We start from the raw sequence: 21,390 nt of genomic DNA on the forward strand, positions 1-21,390 counted from the left end.
ATGATTTTAAAAATGTTTTGTGAATAAACGTGATTTGATTTCTTACTTCAAGGAATAAGTTGTCCCCTACTGCCAACTAAGACCACTTCGTTCCCAGAGAGCAGGTCTCCAGCAGGTAATTCCAAGAATATTGGAGGCAGAGCCTTCTCCTATGCATCCCCTCCTCCTGTGGAATAATCTTTCTGCTTCCATCCGAGAAACAGACACCCTTTCCATCTTTAAATCTAGACTCAAGACATTCCTCTTTAGGGCATCCCATAGTCATGAATAATGCATGAAAAAAACCCACACTTGTTGCAACATTCTTGATACTTCAGTGGGTTAAAGACAGCACATGTTGTGATGTGGTACGTGTTGCGGCTGTCGCCAGCCAGTTGGGCACTGTCGTTGTATCCTGTCATCCTGGGTATTCTTGTATAAATCCCCATGCACCAAGACAGCAAACATAACTAAACATAACTTATCAAAACTAGACATATATAAAATTCCCATACACCCTGCCGGCAGCCTCTCCCTCCCCCTCTTTTTCTATTCCTACCTCTCTACCTGGCTGCTCCAAGCAGCACCCACCTCTTATGAGCAGATGTTCTGTTCAAGGTCTCTTCCTGCTCCTTAAGACTATTGTATTGTTTTGCACTTTATAAATAGCATTGAATTGTATTGTCTCTGGTTCAATATTAAAACATATTGGAAAGTATACATTTTAGTTCAGTAGCACTTAGATAGTGACACTAGTTTTAAGTTGATGCACATATTTTGTATCATCCCATCCGAGAATAGGCAGAGCAAGATCAGATTACACTTGTGACTTTTGCTTTGTGTATAGACGCATGCTGTGTAACATTTAATCATGATTTTGACTAATATATTAACTATGCTGCTGTAGGCCTTATTGAGAATCCATACCATTTAGAAAGTGAACAAAAAAATCATGTTGTGTGGGGATGGGACACTACCAGAGGCTGAACCAGTTTCCAGAAAATTCAGAGGTACCTAAAAATATTTAGAAGCATTTATATACTTGTTCACTCCTTTTGGGTCATCAGAGGGAAACTTAACCAGTCATGTCAATGCCTGAAGTTTAAAAAGCACCCTAGATCAACCCGGGTTATTTTGGAATGAAGTGTTGTAGACAGATAATGTACAAATGTAGTTGTGTGGCCACAATCAGCAAAGGTACAGGTGCATCTCAATAAATTAGAATATCATCAAAAAGTTGATTTATTTCAGTAATTCTATTCAAAAAGTGAAACTCATATATTATATAGATTGTGTACACACAGACTGATCTATTTCAAGTGTTTGTTTCTTTTAATTTTGATTATTATAACTGACAGCTAATGAAAACCCAAAATTCAGTATCTCAGAAAATTAGAATATTGTGAAAAAGTTCAATATTGAAGACTCATGGTGTCACACTCTAATCATCTAATTAACTCAAAACACCGGCAAAGACTTCCTGAGTCTTTAAATGGTCTTTCAGTCTAGTTCAGTAAGCTACAGCGTCATGGGGAAGACTGCTGACTTGACAGTTGTCCAGAAGACGATCATTGACACCCTGCACAAGGAGGGTAAGTCACAAAAGGTCATTGCTAAAGAAGCTGGCTGTTCACAAGAGTGCTGTATCCAAGCACATTAATGGGAAGTTGAATGGAAGGAAAAAATGTGGTAGAAAAAGGTGCACAAGCAACAGGGATAACCGCAGCCTTGAGAGGATTGTGAAACAAAGCCCATTCAAGGGAGATTCACAAGGAGTGGACTGCAGCTGGAGTCAGTGCTTCACGAAACCTACACACACAGACGTATCCAGGACATGGGCTTCAACTGTCACATTCCTGTGTCAAGCCACTCTTGAACCGGAGACGTCAGAGGCGTCTCACCTGGGCTATGGACAAAAAGGACTGCACAGTTGGTCAGTGGTCCAAAGTTCTCTTTTCAGATGAAAGTACATTTTGCATTTCATTTGGAAATCAAGGTCCCAGAGTCTGGAGGAAGAGAGGAGAGGCACAGGATCCAAGTTGCTTGAGGTCCAGTGTAAAGTTTCCACAGTGAATGATGGTTTGGGGTGCCATGTCATTTGCTGGTGTTAGTCCATTGTGTTTTCTCAGGTCCAAGGTCAGCACAGCCGTCTGTTTTAGAGCACTTCATGCTTCCCTCTGCTGACCATCCTATGGAGATGCGGATTTCATTTTCCATCAGGACTTGGCGCCTGCACCCACTTCCAAAGGTCCCAGTACCTGGTTTAAGGACCATGGTATCCCTGTGCTTGATTGGCCAGCAAGCTCGCCTGACCTAAAACCCATAGATTCTATAGGGTATTGTGAAAAGGAAGATGCAAGACAATAGACCCAACAACGCAGAAGAGCTGAAGGCCACTATAAGAGCAACATGGTCTTCCATAACACCTCAGTAGTGCCACAGACTGATTGCCTTCATGCGACGCCGCATTGCTTCAGTAATTCATGCAAAGGGAGCCCAGAACAAGTATTGAGTATTGTACATGTTCATCCTTTTCACTAGTCCAACATTTCTGTGTTAAAAATCATTTTTTCTATTGGTCTTCAGTAATATTCTAATTTTCTGAGATACTGAATTTGGGGTTTTCATTAGCTGTCGGTTATAATCATCAAATTTAAAAGAAATAATCACTTAAAATATATCAGTCTGTGTGTAATGAACCTATTTTAAAAAAATTAGTTTAACTTTTTGAATAGAATTACTGAAATAAATCAACTTTTTGATGATATTCTAATATATTGAGATGCACCTGTATGTTAAGAGAAACAAGGAGCACCATTGGATGCAAAGAGTCCTTTGCCAGTTGCTAAGCATGTGGGTAGATCTATTCTGTTTTGAGACAGCCAGTGACACAGGAACCGTACAGATTGAGGGAATAATGGATTCAACTAAATATCAAGAAGCACTGGATGCAAATGTCATGCAATCAGTCAGGAATTGAAGCTTAAAATAAGTCAAAAATGATCCTCAGAACTTGCAGTGATCTGCTAGGAAGAGGGTGAAAATAAAGGTCTGTTTACTGCAGGTGTTGCATTTATTTCTTTCCATTTCAAAACATGTTTTCCACAGGGTCACCCAATACCTTGCATACAATTGTAGCTTGCATGCACTGGTATAGTAAGAGATGGCGATATAGGGGCACAAGGGAAGCAGATGTACCCAGTACCCATTTAGTCATTAAGAACAGTACAGTGTGATAGTATTTACCAACTGTCAAATTTCAGAACTGTTAAAAAGAAGACTCCAACCCAACTCTGAGCCTATTTTTTCTGTTGCCACATGGCACAGATTAGGTGGGTCCCAAAACTTCAAATCTTTGCTTTTGCAATTGAAAGCTGCGTGCAAGCTGCTCATTATCAAAGGTTTCAACATAATTCTTGAGAACTTCCGTTAGATTCATGCACATCCATTGGCACTGAGGTCACTGCTGCACCACACCCTCAGGCTAAGATCATGGCTCATCTTTCCCCACTCCACTTTTGATTTACATTTACTTCCATATACATAACAATTGTTACCGCAGTCATCTAAACTTGTGTCTAATGTCCAAAACTTTACACACAAGTCACTTATTTTGGTAGTACAATCTAAGAGAGAGAGAGAAAAAAAAGATTGGTGCTTCAAGTCCCGCCATGTAAACCTTACTTAAACTGCATATTAAGTATGTACTCAATTATGGACAAAGATAATTACAATAAAATGTAAATTTGCTCTGACTATTGAGCTGCAAGTAACAGAACACTCAAAACATGGTAAGAAACACAGGGAATAATCACTGAAAGCAAGTACAGGTTCAGACAAGAGTGCTTTGATTAAATAAAGACTCTTTGAAAAGGGACATCTGCACTGTTGGTTTATAGCGCAACACTACAATGCTAGCACAAACCAGGAGGGGACTGTTTTTTTTAAATTAAACAACATTGTAAAGACCTTCACATACAATGTGCCATTTTAAAAGACAATTAAAACATTCAGACTTAGTCAAGCACACTTGGGTTTAAAAAGAAATCTCTTATAAGCTCCTGACAACATCCCAAGGTCAAAGCATCAACAGAAACAGTAAAGAAGCAAAGTACAATGAAGACATTTTGTTTTCTTCAGCTGACCTCCATCATTGAACTTTTCCTCTAAGGGTTGATTCCATCTGGGAACCGGCTGAAGCACTAAACACTTACTGGCCTAAAGTGTACTTTCCAATTACATTAAGCACAGTTTGCAGTAGCATTTCATCAAACATGTTTATTATTCATATCAACAACTGTTTATTGATGTAATTTAGAGAAATGTCTGTAAGAAAAAGCTATTTGATGCCGTTATAACAGATGTTTGGGAACTATTATACTCATACCTGATCTGATCCAATCAATTAGAACTAAACAGAGAATTCAGAGCAATCTGTCCGAGAAATTGTGTTAATAAAGTGTTCACTGTGCAGCATATAACAATGGAAAAATGGTATGACGGTAACAACGACAACACACACAAAACATTAACATATCATATATTTACAGACTGAGTCTCTAAGCAACATGTTAAAATCAAAGTTAAAATAATTGAAATAAAACAATACTGACCTGCATTTTCTTATCATCAACAACACATTTCACAGATTACTCTTTAAGTGACCAATCCAGTCCTGCTCATTTTGCAGTAACTTGCTAAGACACCAATATCCACTTAAAGCTTATATAACAGCCGCTTAAAAATATATTATTGTGCAAAGGTTTTTCTAGGCCTGATCACTTAAGTCTACTGTTAGTCATTCTCAGTCCAGTATTTGAGGTCTCAGCTAAATAAAAATTAAGTACATACAGTATATCAGTGATTCCCGCAAGTATATACAAAATACAATGCAAAATATACACGGGAAATGGACACATTGCTACAGAAGGGGGTTTCCTGAAACACAATATCGTACTTCAATGAGGGCTACAACACCCACGGGGATGAGCTGTGATGATTCTGTAGCTGATCGGATTGGACATTGTTAGCATATGCGCTTGTATGTGTAGATGTAGCCGTTGCAGCAGGGGCACGTGTGCGTTACATCCTTCAGGTCATCAATCAGACATGGAATCAAGCAGCATCCCAGATCGCACCTAGGGAATGAAAAAGAAACACGTACACATACGCTGAGCTTTAAAAAAACAAACAAACACGCCATACACTAAAAATCACTGTGCTGAGGGCTTACAAAAATCAACTCCATGGAAACCGCTGGGCCACTTACCCCACGAAGAAGCAGAACAGGCAGAAAAGTGAGTTCATGAGGCCGACGTCATGGCTAATGCGTGTGATGATGGCCTGCTGGCAGTGTGGACAGACTGTCTGCACTGGACTGGCCTGGAACATCTCACCCTGAAGCACCGTCACGGTTGTGGTTGCCCCAGGAGGGGCAATAACTGTGGCCGTGTGCCCTCCAGCAGGGCCAAAGCGACTGGGCGCAGGACCAAACTGCCCTGGTATCATCTGTGGAAAATGACCTGGTGATGGATAATAGCCACCTGTAACAAGTGGGAATCAGTTAGGATTGTGTCACATACTAGGCAAGGCAATACTCCATGATGTGAACTTGCTACTGGACCAGATTATATTGTTTTGACAGTGTAGTTTTGGAAGACATACCATGTAGGTGTGGCATAGGTATTGGTCCTGTTCCATCCCCGGGGACATGAGGCGGCACAAAGCCTGGGTGAAAAGACGACTCGTATGGAGGTGGGCCATAGTCTGGGGGCTGGAGCGAGGGCAGGGGCTGACCCTGGGCCAGGGGCTGGGGCTGACCCTGAATTGGTAGTGAGGTCACAGGGGCAGAACCTGCAGGACAAATTAAATGTTAATGCAACATTATTATCCTTTTAGTAGGCTAAACTGGATAATGAAATGCCTCCCTTTTAATTAACTGGTTTCTTCTAGGGATAGTGTCGTTTTCCAGATTTAGATGTACTCGATGGACAACCTGCTACTGCTTCTGGAGAATAGCCCAGAGGCTGCAGTGCTGCCACATATTTTCCCATTGAGGAAATTGATCCGTCACAGAAGTCCATAATGGACAACAACATGATAAAAACATCCTCAGAACTCAATATCTACGCGCCAGTGAGGGGGACGGAGGAGAGACACAGAGCATGACAGTGCCTCCAGTTTGTTGCGATTCACAATGCTACATATTCTGTTCATTTACAGGAGAATTTCTGCATAAAATTGCAGTCTTCATGTTAAATTCCACTTCTTCTGGCCACCTGATGGTATAAAGTCATGCACAGTCAGTCAAACTCACTACCACAGTGAAGTTAGCCTGATATAGGACATTTGCTTGACGATGACTTTCATGCCATAGCTAGATCTATACTTATCTCACTGAAAGTTCAATGAATTAATTGCACATTATGTTATTCTGCATTGTATTCAGATGTGAAACTGAAAATGGTGTTCGAACATGACCTAAAACTTGAAGCATATTGAATTGCCTTTGGCTGTTGCATTCAACTGTTTATTTTGCCGTCCATCTTGCACAGAGAAGGCATTTAAATATTTACAACTGGTAGTGTTTTGTGATCTTTTACATAACAATTGTTTAGAGCCTTAGTGTCCACCTGCATGGTCGAGGAGTTCTTTTCTTTTGCTTCTTTGCAAAGATTTACATTATTTTTCATCTTAGCGAAGACTTGAGGAAACCATGCCCTCTCCCTTGATGTGCACCATTGTAAAGAATAAAGCCTTGTTCCTGATTTTTCAACCTCTGCCTGATTGAGTCTCCATTTATCAGTGGTATTAAAAATGACCATAATTCTGCAATATGGATTTGTTTAATATATCTTTATTGATCCATCTTGAATTAGATGCTGTCTGAGACTGTAATCCAATACACTTTATTAAATTCAGCGAATCACTCCACACAATCCTCTAGCTGACGGTTTAGTGTGTGCGCTTAGAAAACCCTTCAGTGTTCCGACACACCAGCGGTAGCAGGGGCGCGACTGTCTGCTTTGCAGGTGGGCGCGCGCATGAGGCCAGGGACAGGTCACAGGAGTCGCACGGTCTGGCACAGCGTCACTGCTGACAGTTAACTTGCCTGGAAGATGCCAGAAAGTGCAGAACCCAGCTTGACCGCAGCAGAGAAAGTGATTGTAACCCCCAAAAGTCTAAAGAGTGATGTCTGGAAATATTTCGGATTTTGGTCAGTTGACGGTAAACTTGTTGAGCCTACAGAAAACGTAGTGTTTAAACTATGTAAGCTAGAGTAAGCTTAGCATTCAACAACTAGCAACTAGAGGCTACATCTCCAAAATGTGCACCCAAGTGAATAAGGCATAATATGTGGAACTTCAGCGAAACAGCCACATCTGGATAGATATTTTGTTAAGTTCGTTGTCTGCGCACGACAGGAGGCCTGCACGCAAAAATGTATTTCGTTCATATGCAAGGACATGAGGCCGATCATTGTGGTGGATGGGAAAGGCTTCAGGGAGTTCTGTGAAGCACTGGAACCGAGGTACCGTGCGTACAGTATTTACACCAATAGAATCGTAGAATTGTATAACAAAACATTAACAGAAACATTACTAGTTACAAAGTTAACAGAAACATTACTAGTGTGGGCTAGTCACGACTGTAGTGACTGTATATTGCATGAATAAAATAGACTAGATAGGCTACAACAGTTTCATGCACTGGTTTGATTATTTGCCGTTTCATGCCAAGGAAAAAGTTCCATGTTTACCACAACTCGCTCGGAGCGTTCAATGTCGGTTCTATACTGTAAAACTTAAATTAATGTTAATAATATTTGTTTCAATAACTGAATGAAGCCTGCCATATTTGGGAAAAGAATCGCAACCTTAAATTGCTTGCGCAAACTCTTGATTATTGTTTGTTTGTTGTCATTCATTTAAACCGCTATGCACACAGAGGGCGACGATGCGGGAGAGCGAGAAAGAGAAAGAAAGAGTGTGTGTGTGCGAGCGAGAGGCCAAGGTCTGAGGTCTTGGCCATTAGTTCGTTTACTTATTTTTGTGTAGGTATTATGTTGTTAAATATGTTTAAATTTAAATAAATATACTACACAAGTAGTTATGTCTTGTTGTATTAATTATTGTCCTGTTATTGACGTGCCTAATGCGCATCCAAATATTCGAATATGTTCGAATATATGTGTTTTTAAAATGGAATATTCGAACGTCATTTTTGAGCAATTTCGACAGCCCTATGTTACAATACCAAAAATACCCATTGGCGAAACTATCGGTAAGCAGGGACTGTGGGCGCGTACGGGCCCGGGCCACTCAAGGGCCCATCGGTCTTCGGAATGTTCCACTCACGTCGGCAATATCATATCCCCTGCCCGGGCCCCTTCATTGAGATTGAAAATATCACAGATGAACATGAACAGTTTTGTATTTATCTGAAAATACGTGCCTACGTCAGAAACACACCGAATCGGGATGTATATAAAGTCATTAAAGTCTCACACTTCTTTACCATGGTGACCCTGGAAGAGTATCCATCCAAATAATAGCATGCTATATAAAGTATTGTAAATTGTGACTGGGGATTGTGGGATATGATAGTGAACGTGTATTGCGTAGCTTGGGCAACCGTTACACAACTAAAAGTTGAACCTGAGCGAGTGATAGAGATGGAGTCGAATTTGAAATAAACATAAAAGTGGATCTCAAAAACGAAAACAAAAAGTGGACAAAGACAGGAATAAGTTGCCAAAAATCGGACATTTTTTCCAAAGGATTCCTAAGGGGGAGCTCTAAATTGAGCGGGAGCAAGAGAGATCTGAGGCAATCGATTGTAGCAGTTTTTAATTGACAACTTCGCTCAGAGGAAAGCCCGGAAAATGCGGCTATGATGTAAGTAAGCACATTTGTATCTATTTAAATGATTGGGTATTGCCTTTTAGTTTTTATTGTGTCTTTGGTCTTTTGGTGTGCAGTTTGGAGTTTGTTAATTTTGGTGCGCCTTCACCAGTTTTTTTATTTGTTGTGGTGCTCTTGCAAGTCGTGTAATTTCTATTATGCCGTGGGCCTAATTACCTATTGCGTCATTTTGTGTTGTAGCCTATGGGGGTGGGGGGGGTGGGCGCCTTGAACATCCTGCCTACGGGCCCGTCGTTGCCTTGTTACGCCACTGCCATTACCAGTCAAATTTCACAATTCCTGAAATCCAATTTGATACCATGGTAAAAAACGAAACTATATATCCTTTAAGTTTACAACATTACAATCAAATTTTTACATAGGCACCGCATGTCAATTGCAATATCTGGCCAAGCAATGAAAAATATATGGAAATAATAAATAAGCCTAACGGAAAATTATGAGATTTCAGTCATTAGGTATGGGTCAATGACTGTAGGAAACCAGCAGAGGCTGTACACCAACGTACTCATACACACAATCACACCTGTAAATGCTCAAAGTGCAAGCAGCAGTTTACAGTTATATTTTGATGTCAGATGACTGTAAGGACGACGGCCTCCTCCTACTACTAGCTAGGGTAACATTATGTTAGCCTAAATATGGTAGCCTTTAGCAATTGCAAACTTTGTAAAGCTCAGGATTAGGTTGATTTTCAGTTGCTGTCTCCCAAAATTGCCAGTAGAGGTGTCTTTTTGTGAATTTTAACTTACATTTGGGGTGATGGTAGAGATCAGAATTTTTTTGGGCAGAATAAGACCGCCATTAAATCCATTAGGGTTGTAGGATATGCGTTACTTTACCCTGTAGGCTTGTTGTCTTTTAGGACTACTTGGACCGTGGGAATTAAATTATATAGGCCTATTAGTAGGCTGGTTTAACGGCAAACACAAATAACGTATTTGTTCTTCACCCTTCGTACATAAAGCACCATTGATCATTTTATGTGACATTCACAAGCCACAATCTCAAAGTTAGTAGGTTAATTGTGGTAAAACTTTATGCAGTCATATATTTTACTGAACACGACAAGGCAATGACAAGATTTAAGGAAAAATCTCACATTTGTTGGTTGAGGCGATGTTAATTGTATTTAAAGCCGATATAGTCCATTTAATTATGGCATTCTGATATTTGTACGGATCTAACTTCATTATTGATATCATTGAGTAGCTTTTCTGTATCACTGCACGGTCTGGATATCATAGTTCCGGTTTCCAGGTTAGCCGCTTATCAGCTGAACCCAAGCTTTTTTACACAGCAGTCACTTTCAACTTAGTGCACAGCTACCTGTTAAACCCTGAAACCTCCAGATAACTTAAAACCGTTCTAGAGCCGCTAAGCTGACTGACAGAGCAATTGCTCCTATAGGACTCCCTCTCTGCTGAACTTTGCAAAGCCCCTCTAACGCTAACAACAAAACTAATAGGCTATTAATAATAAAAGAAAACTACAGGTTGTGGTACCTACCATTCACCTGGGAATTACTTCACACCTAAGTTGACCACGTTCCAGTTACCATATTACCAGATGTTAAAGGGATAGTTCGGTTTTTAGATGCGTCCGGCATCTCTATAAGAGGGTATGTCCGTCCGTCGGTCGGTCTGTCGGTCTGTCGGTCGGTCGGTCGGTCTGAAACGCCTGTCTGAAACGCATTCTTTCAATTGTAATTCCCTCCTGTGTCCACAAGGTGGCAGAGTTGAGTTGACGCATCTTGTTGTCCGCTCGGACTTGTTAAGACATGAATCTGTATGGCTTCCCCGTCACCAGTGTCATGCAATCATGCATCACTTACCCCCGACAGCGTCCTGTGAGCAGAGTTCTCGTCCAGTTTTGGTCAATCCGAAAGTAGTCCGGCAGGTTTGCTAGACCCAGCAAAATAAAAAGTTTCTCTTCCCAAAACATTATGTGTTCAAAAGAGTGATTTTCGAAAGTTGATTCGCAAAAGTTTGATTCACCAAAGTTGCCTGAGAGAAACGTTCATCACAGGAAAACGATGCTTTATGTCAATTTTATCAAATGTTGTCTCAGTTTTCATCGTTTTCCTGTGATGGACGTTTCTCTCAGGCAACTTTGGTGAATCAAACTTTCGCGAAAGGTAGACTCTAGCTGTGAGATTGCATTATCGAGCGTATTGAAGATAGGGCCAAGTGATAACGAGGTATGACTTTTTCCACTACAATGTTTTTGGGATGCAAATATATCACTCTTTTGAACACATAATGTTTTGGGAAGAGAAACTTTTTATTTTGCTGGGTCTAGCAAACCTGCCGGACTACTTTCGGTTTGACCAAAACTGGACGAGAACTCTGCTCACAGGACGCTGTCGGGGGTAAGTGATGCATGATTGCATGACACTGGTGACGGGGAAGCCATACAGATTCATGTCTTAAAAACCGAACTATCCCTTTAACAATACCAGTTGATAATGCATTAAGGCTAACTAATGGTTGTCCGCATCCGCAGGCATGCAGAGCCCTCTGCATCGTTGTGAACCCCCTCAGACATATTTTTCAGTAACAAAAACAAGTTTTTTTTACCTTGCAGTGACTATTTCTCTGTAACTTTAAAAAAAATCTAAGCAAAAAACTGTCAAACAAACAACTATTATATACATAAACGACCATCTACGGAGTTTGGTCCGACCATCTTTTTTTCCCCCAGCTTCACGATTGGCTGGAAAAAAAATGAGATTTAATTGGCCTGGAAAAAATGTTGCGCTCCCTACTGTTCTGGCGGTGAATTGCTTTGCGACGCCCACCAACCGACGGAGAACTTTGAAATGTTCACGACTGCGTCGAAACACCAGCGTGGCCACGTAGAAGCATACAGTATCTCTGCCTTTACACAGCATACACGCATACAAACACCATAGCAACATGCCTTCAGATAGAAGTTTGACAGTACAGTGTGTACGACTGAGGCATAAATACAACAGAAGTGCTAATAAAGTTTATGAGCAGGGGCAGCCATCTTGGATTCTGAAGTCAGGTTGGTGGGGTTCGTCCGACTTCCCAAGTTGGACTTCTGACTTAAGGGGGCTTTTTCTGTTTAAATTTCCGACTTGGAACTGAGATATCAAACAGTGTTAACTGTTTTGGCAATGCCAACGTAACCAGAACATTGTTGCATCTTCGATCGGAGACAGCTCAGTGTCTGTTCCACTATATTGCTACCAGTTAATTTTGGATGGGCATGTCCATTGAAGTATACATCAATGATATAACCCTAACGTTATTCTTGCAGATTTCTTAATGAATGAGAGGCAGTCATTATTATTTTGAAAGTAAAATGACTTGTAACGTTAGGTCTTAGACGGCAGCTTAATTTATCCTTAAGTAGAAATAGCAGCAAAGCTTCAGTCAACCAATTTGGAACTTTAGAATCGGGTCACTGAGGAATTTTTAGATCAATCTGTGTAGCGATGTAGTTGCATCTTTAAATGTTAAAAGTGGTGAAGGATTCAAATCGATGAATGATAATACCCAGACTAAACACCCATACTAAGCAGCCCACACTTAAGGTGCCACTTCAACCCTATACCTACCGATAGCCACTCGCCTGAGCAAAACAAACACAAAACTTAAAACAATTGAAATTTCAGGAAATGAAAGAATTGAAAATGGGTCACTCCTCAATTCTAGAAATACTCAAACAATGCAATGAAGGCTAACAAATTCAGCTAATTTACCTGATATAGGTCCATTCTTCTCATCAACCAATGGGGCCATGGGACCCCCAGGATATGGAGGGGGAGGATCACTGGACATTCTGTATTTAGATGGAGAAGGAATTCCAGCCAAACCTAACCTTGTAGTTCAGTCAGTGTATGTGGACGTAGCGTGCAGACAGTCCAAGCCATATGCAGTACACTGGATCTCACCTTTTTACTGCAATTCAAATAAAACAAAATAAGCTGCTTCCTAAAGTGAATTATAACAGAGAAAACAGCATAGACACGAAAACAGCCACCATCTGTTCGAAAGAAATGTTTTATTATTTTAAAAGCTTATGGTCATAACATAACTTGACATAAACGAAATTGCTTGGAATTTTTACTAAAGCCTTTTTGGAACTGAATCAATTTAGAACATGATCATTTAAGTCGTTATAGACGAGATATGCCACTTTCATCGTGTTTGAATCGGTCATAAGTCTGTTACGTAGGTTAAACATTCCGGATAAGTTACCTTCTAACACTGGCGTTCGAATTGACCTTACGGTCATTACTGTAATAACCAAGGCGGCGTCTTTTTTTGCGGAGGTAGACCAATGAGACTAACCTACTCCACCTACCTAACCTACTACACAGCTATTTATACCCGCTGGGCAATGTTATATAAATGATAGTCATACATGAACGTGTGAAAAGACGTATTTCACATTTCTATCTCTCCGATAAAAACTACCGTGTTTAATGTCACTATTTCTGCAGGCTACACAAAGGGCTTTACAAGGTTCACTTCAACCGATTCACTTATTCATAGAGTGCAACGTCCATGTTTTGGGGCTGGGAACGTTTTGTTGCTTTCCCAAAAAAAAGCACAGGTAATTCGAATCAGTGCCACTGAAAAACAACGCAAAATGTTTTGCATTACAGTCGCTACAGTTCATATATTAAACTGGCAAACTGAACTCAACGCCGTAGATTTTTACAAAAGCATAGGATTCCCTCTGACAGTAGCCTGCTCACGTCAACAAAGGAGAAGAAAGTTCAGTGAAACTAATCACGTAAATACTTGCTATTTATACTTACAAGATCCGCATACTCACTGGCAAATCCAGCTTACGTTAGCTAGCGAGCTAGCCCTACCAGTAACGGTGTACCGTACAGCGATTGTGCCATTATAAATTGATCAATCACAACGGACGTTAAGGCGTCTTTAACTGTTATTCTAGATAATTTACACTCGTCGTGTGTTCACTGTTTTCACAGGCAGCTAAGGTTAACTAGCCAACAATGTTTCAAAGCCATCAATTAGGATAGCAAACATATAAACGTCAGCATTGTGCAAAATATTGAGGATAACCTTAAAATAGTTTGTCGTTAGTTACATTTCTGCGATTGGTTACTTTAAACGGTATCTAACTAACTTATTGCAAAAAGTAGGTTAAACACACTGTATAATACGGGGACATAGAAAATGATTTCAGAGTCCCTAAGGATTAGTTAATCTAACTATCCCTAGTTTAGACGAACAATTTATATCAACTTGACAAGATGGCAAGTTTGATTATGTAACCAATAATTTCAGTCCAAAATAGCCAGCCAAGTTAGTATCTAGGTCGTCAATAGGTAACGTTAGAACACAGCAGCGTTAACCCGCTAGGTGTTGTTTTACCAATATCTAAGACTGATACTGATGTAAGGTTAGCTTTGACTAGCGTTAGCCTTCTAAAACATTAATCATTTGAACATACAGAAACCTAATGTAATGCAGCATCCATCGTTAAGAATATCATATCATACTTTTCATAGACATTATTATTAGTGATTTCATGACACTAAAACACACAACATTTTGAAGAATTAGCGTCACATAAATCAAAGCGGCTCCGGTCTAGGTTTAGTTCACGCTAACCTACTAGCAATATCCACTAGCTAAGTATCTAGCCAACATAACGGTGCATAAGTACATAACGGTAAGCATTTCGTCAGATTTCCGTTGCCCTTAATCAATTGCCGAAATTAAATTCATAGAAAACATGATAGTTACCTTTACAAGTGGAAAGAGCAATTTGTGGCCTCGCTAAATTATTTAGCAGAAGAATGTCAGATTCGCGCTTGGTCAATTGAAGGCCTACCAGCAACAGATTCTCAGAATGTTCCTGAGTCCCATGAAGCTTTGCGCAATGCTGATGCGGAAGTTCTAGAAATGTAAACAAACCTAAACCGAGCCAGTTACCAGTGATCTCAAAAAGAAACTGGATAGTGCATCACATGGTTTCTGACAGTTTCAAAGTGAGGCCACACGAAAAATCGTGGCGGCCATTTTACTGGGACCACTTTCCTGATTGAGACCAACGATTATGACGGGCTATGAATATTATAGATAAGATATAATGAATTTGCATATTAAAGGCACCCAGTGCAACTTTCGAGGCTTAAAAATAAACATTCAATTTCTAGTCTTTTTTACACGTAGTCAGTTTCAATAACTCCATACCATTACATATCGACATTCAAGGAGCAAAGATGAGACATCGTCGTGTGGTGAGAACTGATAGAAAATGAATAACAACAACAATCGCCGCCATTTTCTTTATTTTTTGTAACCTACAATAAATACAGCAGGATTCCAGTCAATGGAAAAATGGCCTCTCCCCACCAGCGATTGTTGTTGTTTACGATTTTCTATCAGTTCTCACCACACAACGACGTCTCATCTTTGCTCCTTGAATGACGATATGTAATGGTATGGAGTTATTGAAACTTACTACGTGTGAAAAAGACTAGAAATTGAATGTTTATTTTTCATTGAATGTTTACATAAAGTTGCACTGGGTGCCTTTAAGCCTTATAGTAATTGGCCAGGTTCTAATCATCAACACTAATAAAATACGATAGACGAACAAGTTTCAATATTTAAAAATATTTATATATATCAAGCAAACACAAGCTATATAACAAGGTTCATGAAAACTTGACATTACTATAAGGCTATGCTGCTAAGAGTAGCCGAGTAACGTTAACGTTAGGATGTCAAAAACACTATTTTACGACAGGGTATATATGTTTGCCAAAACCTGAAAACCTGACGTGTGTTCAAATTCGCAAACATAGGAACATTGTTTGCCTTGAGTTTTTGGCGAAACGTAGCCTACAGTGGAGCTGGATATGAGTGATCGAGTAAGTAAGTAAGTAAGTAGTAAGTAAGTTTTATTTATAGAGCACATTTACACACAGCATACACTGACCAAAGTGCTGTACAAAGATAAAAATAATAAAAATAATAATGATAATTAAAAATAACAATAATAATAATAATAATAAATAACGATAAAAAGTGAATAAAATACAACAACACAACAATACATAGAGGTCATAATAATACAAAGGGGGAACATTCATTTCCAGGGCATACCACACAGACAAGAACAGGAGGTAGGCTAAAAGGTCAAGGGGCAAGGAAGGCCAGGGAGTAGAGGTGGGTTTTTAGCCTAGATTTGAAGGCAGAAATGCAGGGGGCGGATCTAATGTCCAGGGGGAGCTGGTTCCACAGACGTGGAGCAGCAATGGCAAAGGCTCTATCACCTCTCTGCTTGAGCCGTGAGTGTGGCACATACAGAAGCCCTTTGTTAGAGGATCTGAGGGACCTTTGGGCAGAGTGGGGCTGAACAAGCTCAGTGATATAGGCCGGGGCCAGCCCATTGAGTGCCTTATAAACAAATAAAACAATTTTAAATTGGATCCTAAAAATAACTGGGAGCCAGTGCAAGGAGGCCAGAATGGGTGTGATGTGCTCGTGCCTCCTGGTGCCAGTTAAAAGACGGGCAGCTGCATTTTGGACCAGCTGCAGACGTCTGAGTGAGGATTGGGGGAGGCCAAGGTAGAGGGAATTGCAATAATCCAGCCGTGATGTAATAAAGGCATGGATAACTATCTCGAGGTTGTTGTGGGATAGGAAGGATTTGAGGCGGGAGATCACTCTGAGCTGGTAAAAACTATTTTTGACTACAGTGCTGATCTGTTTGTCAAGACAGAGTTCAGAGTCGAGGATGACACCAAGGTTTCTGGCATGGGGTTTGACAAGAGGCGTGAGGTGACCTAAGTTTGACAGTGCAGTGTGTCTTGCCTTGGAGGGACCAAAAATGATGACTTCAGTCTTGTCACCATTTAGCTGGAGGAAGTTGTTAGCCATCCAGTTTCTGATGTCTTCAATACAGACCAGGAGAGATTGGATGGAGTCCCTAGATTTTAAGGGCAAGTACAGCTGCGAATCATCGGCATAGAGGTGAAAAGAGATATTATGCTTTCTAATAATGTCACCCAGTGGGAGCATATACAGGCTGAATAGCATGGGACCCAGGATGGACCCCTGGGGGACCCCATATGAGATAGGGGCGGATGATGACGAGAACTGACCAATAGAGACAGAGAAAGTCCTATGTTTAAGGTAAGAGCTGAACCAGAGTAGTGCAGTCTCCCTAATGCCCACCTGCTGGTCCAGGCGGGTGAGGAGGATGTTGTGATCTACAGTATCAAAAGCAGCACTGAGGTCAAGTAGTATTAAGATGGCATTATCACCAGAGTCCAGAGTGAGGAGGAGATCATTGGTTACTTTGAGCAGGGCTGTTTCGGTGCTGTGAAGGGATCTAAAACCTGATTGAAGAGGTTCAAGTATGTTGTGGGTGGTCAGAAAGGGAGTCAACTGAAACAGAACAGCTTTTTCTAGGACTTTGGAGATAAAAGGAAGCTTAGAGATGGGACGGTAATTTTTCAGGCATTTAGCATCAAGGTTGTGTTTCTTTAACAGGGGTTGGACAACCGCATGTTTAAAACATGAGGGGACAGTGCCAGATGTAAGGCATGAGTTTAGAAGTATTTGAATTGAAGGGCCAATTGCATCAAAAACATCCTTAATGATAGAGGAGGGAATGGCATCATGGGGGAATGCGGTGCACCCCCTGGCTCGGGTAACCCTCGTTCAGGCCATGGAGGAGGCCTGTGACCAGGTTGAGGCCACAGCCATACAGGGGTGGATAAGGCATGCACGGCGATTCTTTCCCCGCTGTCTGGCGAATGAGGATATCGCCTGTGATGTAGATGAGATTCTCTGGCCAGACCAGCTAGGAGAAGAGACCAACAATAGCAATTTATGTGCTGTGTTTTCTTTTTTTTGGGGGGGGGGGGGGGGGGGTGTCTTTTTTTGTTCATGTTATGTTTATGAAAACTGGGAAATGTTTTTTTTGTTGGCTTGTTGCCTTGAGCTTATGGGGAAAAAAAATAACATTGTCAACAGCATTAGTCTTGTGTCCTGTGTGGTTTCTACAGTAATGCATACAAGTGTGTTTAGTATTCACTGTGTGTATTGTTTTGCAAAAAGTGTGCGCAGACATTGTGTTTACAGTTGTGCAAATCCGAGCAATGTTTTGCAAATTCACTGTGTGCTTCACCCATACTACTCTATGCATTTAGAAGCAGAATTAGCCGAAAGTGTTTAAGGTTTTCAACAGCAGAGTGTAACTGGTGCAAACAGAATTAAGTCATATGCAACGTGTGTGTTTCATATAGTAAAAGAATATGGTTTTGATAAGTTAGTGTATAGTTTTTACAAGAGTGGTTCATTTTGCAAAGGAGCTAAGGTGTTTTGCTAATTAGTGTGCTTGCCCGAAGGGGAGCACAGTATTGTTATCGTCAAGTTTTCTTTATTTATTTATTCTCCCCGTTTTTCTTGCAGCTAACTACTCCTCGCCCGTTTGAGATAGAGACGCCATTCGAACACCGAAATGTCTGGCTCGATCCGGTGCAAGCCGCTATGACTTTTCGTGGCGGTACTCCTTGCCACTCCTTTTTTATTCCTCTTTTTCATCACCTTTTTCTCTCATTGACTAACATGGTGGAAGGTTGAGCCATTGTGACGTCACCCACTAAGGCGAAGCTCTGTATTCTCCTGTAACGGCCGTTGACGGCCAGCGACTACCAGCATACAATCATGGATATAAACACTAGAAAAGCTGTTGCTGAACTTCATCTACACACCTGATTTAATTCTTTAAGCCTTATTGAACATATTTTTTATCTTAAAAGCTATATATTTGTATTTAACTATTTTGAGAAATGATCACGTTATTACGTGATGTGCCTTCGCTGCAGAACAGGATGGTATAAGAGAAAGAGAGTGGAGATTCTCCTAACTAGCTGGCTAATGTAGCCATCCCATTTAAGCTATTCATATTACCGCTAAGCTATTTGTGACATTGGTAATTATACAGTATAATTTGTTACATTTCACTCTCAATATTTCCCGCTACAAACTGCTTAGTATTCCACTTTGTAGCCTTCTCTAATCACTCGATTACCTCAGCCAGCCAGATCGGCAAAATGACAGCACCGAAACGTCCACGTATGTTTACCCTGAAGGGAGCAGTAGTGCTTTGCCAAATTGAGCCAGAGATTTTCGAGTCGAATGACAACGAAACTAATGTAAGTTGTAAAATGAATGTTGATGGATAACAACCTAAATCTGAGCCATAGTTGCCAACTCTGGCATCTACAACATTTCTGATTAGCTACGCTAATTTGACTCACAGAGCCTAGTTTGTGTTGATGCGCCGGTCAGTGTCTTTCAATAGAGAGTTAGCCTACACATAGCCTCTTACTCTATAAAACATTAAAGCAAATATGGCGATTATTATTTACCTTATCTGCTGGTAACCATAAAAGATCGTGAAGTAGGCCTACTAGTGATTTGAGTCCAAGCCCATATGTATTGTAGATGAGGTAATCCACTTGGTGCTAGCAAGCACATCAAAACTCCAGTCAAAACGATGGTCTGTCGACAACGCAGATTTCGCTAGGATGTTTATCCTACTTGTAACTTGTTGGTTGCTAGAAAGCTCTCTGAACATATGACCGGTCTTACTATACTGTTAGTACACAGAGTATTCCTATTTTATGGACTGCATGGCTAATGAACAAAGCTCATGTAAAGTGACATTTCTAGTAACGTAATCTTGGAATGTAGCCTGGCTCGCGTCGCTGTCATTCTTCCACACTGTCAGTGGACGAGCGTTGGCTCACTGTAGATTCACTTTGTTTGCGTTATTTCAGTGTAGTATTTATTTATATATTTAATTTTGCAATTAGGCTATATAGGCTGTCAAAAAGGTGTTGTATCGCTATGGCAGGGTTACATGAAGTAAATATGAATGTAATAGGCTACTTTGTGCTACTGAATAATGCAGCTGAGATAATAAAGTCTTTGGAAGATGTTTTGTGTCATGTCTATAGGTTTATGTCTGTAAATGTGAAATGGTTAGTAATAGTATTGTAGTGTGCTCAGTTTTCGAAAACTAGACTGAAACTAAGAAGGATAACTATGACTAAATGTGACTAAAACTAATATGCATTTTTGTCTTAAGACTGAATCTAAAATAGCTGCCAAAATGAACACTGATAGGGGACCCCTTAATCTGCAATGCATGGTTGCTAGCTCTAATCAGATGTACTAACTAGGCTTATAAGAGAAGACTAACTTTTTATGCCAACGAACACACTAGACCCTTTCACAATAAACAAGCAAACATGAGAGAAAAACAGAGCAAGCACACTCTCGCAGTTCGTTCACGAAACGCATTCTAGTTATTATTATTGTTATTTTTAATTATCATTATTATTTGTAATTATTTTTATCTTATTGTATAGCACTTTGGTCAGTGTATGCTGTGTGTAAATGTGCTCTATAAATAAAACTTACTTACTTACTTACTTACTAAGTACATCAAACTTCAAAAATCCTTTTAAATAATCTGGAAAAACTTGTTGGAACAACTTCATTTTTATGAGTTATCAACTTAAAAACTTTTGTTTATGCTACCAATTATTAAGTTAGTGGTACCTCCTTGGTTGTAGAGGAAAAGCTAATTCCCCGAACTCAATTTAGTTTGTTGGTTGAACTTAATTTCATTAGAAGTTGTCATAACTCAAAAAAGATTGACGCAAACGGTTGCGTACATTTTTTATGTTGAGCCAACGCATTTGTTTTTAGAGTGTAGAGGGGGCAGTTAGGTTTTCATTTAACATCTGCTGGTATGTGATGGAGTCCATGATACCAGGTATCCTAACAAGATGTCAAGGGCCTTTGGAAGAAGAACAGCCCCCCAACATCAGAGATCTGCCACCATACTTCAAAGTGGGTATGGGGTGCTCTTCTGTATGGCTATCTTTCTGTCTACGCCAAACCCACCTTTGATGTTTGTTGCCAAGAAGCCTTATTTTGGTCTCATCTGACCATATAACTCTAATATAAAAGTCTGACTTACATTTGGCAAACTGTAGGCACTTTAGTTGGTTGTTGATTGACAGCAGAGGCTTTTTTCGCACAACCCTCAAAAACAGTGGTGGTCCGTCAGGGCCTTCAAGGCCTTCTCTGCTGGCCTAAACATAATCAGAAAGTAAATGTAATAAAATAAATTTAATTTCAATATTTTCTTTTCATAAATATGTATTTAATTATTCCCCATAGTCCATTATCTTCATTGCATAGCTTCCAGCGTTGTTTATTTATGTTAGAGCTTTCATCCAATCATATTTCAGCTATCATGTGTTGCCACGCTCAAAGAAATCTTCCCCGAGAACAGAAATCTTCCCTGAGGCCTTCAGAATTCACATTGAAGGCCCGTGTAAATCTGATTGGTTATCACAACTGGCTGTTTCAGTTCATTTAAGTTGAATGAACTGAAACAGACAGTTGTGACAACCAATCAGATTTCGAGTTGGCGATAC

General features: G+C 40.2%; 1 protein-coding gene across 1 annotated transcript; it reads right to left on the bottom strand.

The window, feature by feature from the left end:
- Nucleotides 1-3,029: 3,029 nt before the first annotated feature.
- cdip1 (cell death-inducing p53 target 1) lies at nucleotides 3,030-14,899 on the bottom strand. Its single transcript, XM_080855846.1, has 5 exons — nucleotides 14,660-14,899; nucleotides 12,634-12,832; nucleotides 5,644-5,832; nucleotides 5,249-5,522; nucleotides 3,030-5,117 (listed from the first exon to the last, which is right to left on the bottom strand). Exons 2-5 carry the CDS (start codon nucleotides 12,710-12,712, stop codon nucleotides 5,006-5,008), a joined length of 654 nt encoding a protein of 217 aa, XP_080711972.1. The 5' UTR covers nucleotides 12,713-12,832; nucleotides 14,660-14,899; the 3' UTR covers nucleotides 3,030-5,005.
- Between the last annotated feature and the right edge of the window lie 6,491 nt (nucleotides 14,900-21,390).

The sequence above is a fragment of the Sprattus sprattus genome (genome assembly GCF_963457725.1).
Source record: "Sprattus sprattus genome assembly, chromosome: 18".
Taxonomy (NCBI): Eukaryota; Metazoa; Chordata; class Actinopteri; order Clupeiformes; family Clupeidae; genus Sprattus; species Sprattus sprattus.

What these genes read in the sequence shown, in the direction of transcription:
- cdip1 (XM_080855846.1), bottom strand. Translation starts at nt 12,712, where the DNA reads ATGTCCAGTGATCCTCCCCCTCCATATCCTGGGGGTCCCATGGCCCCA. An exon ending in ACCTATGCCACACCTACATG is followed by an intron (nt 5,523 to 5,643) that starts GTATGTCTTCCA and finishes CACTTGTTACAG; the next exon opens with GTGGCTATTATCCATCACCA. An exon ending in CTGTTCTGCTTCTTCGTGGG is followed by an intron (nt 5,118 to 5,248) that starts GTAAGTGGCCCA and finishes TTCATTCCCTAG; the next exon opens with GTGCGATCTGGGATGCTGCT.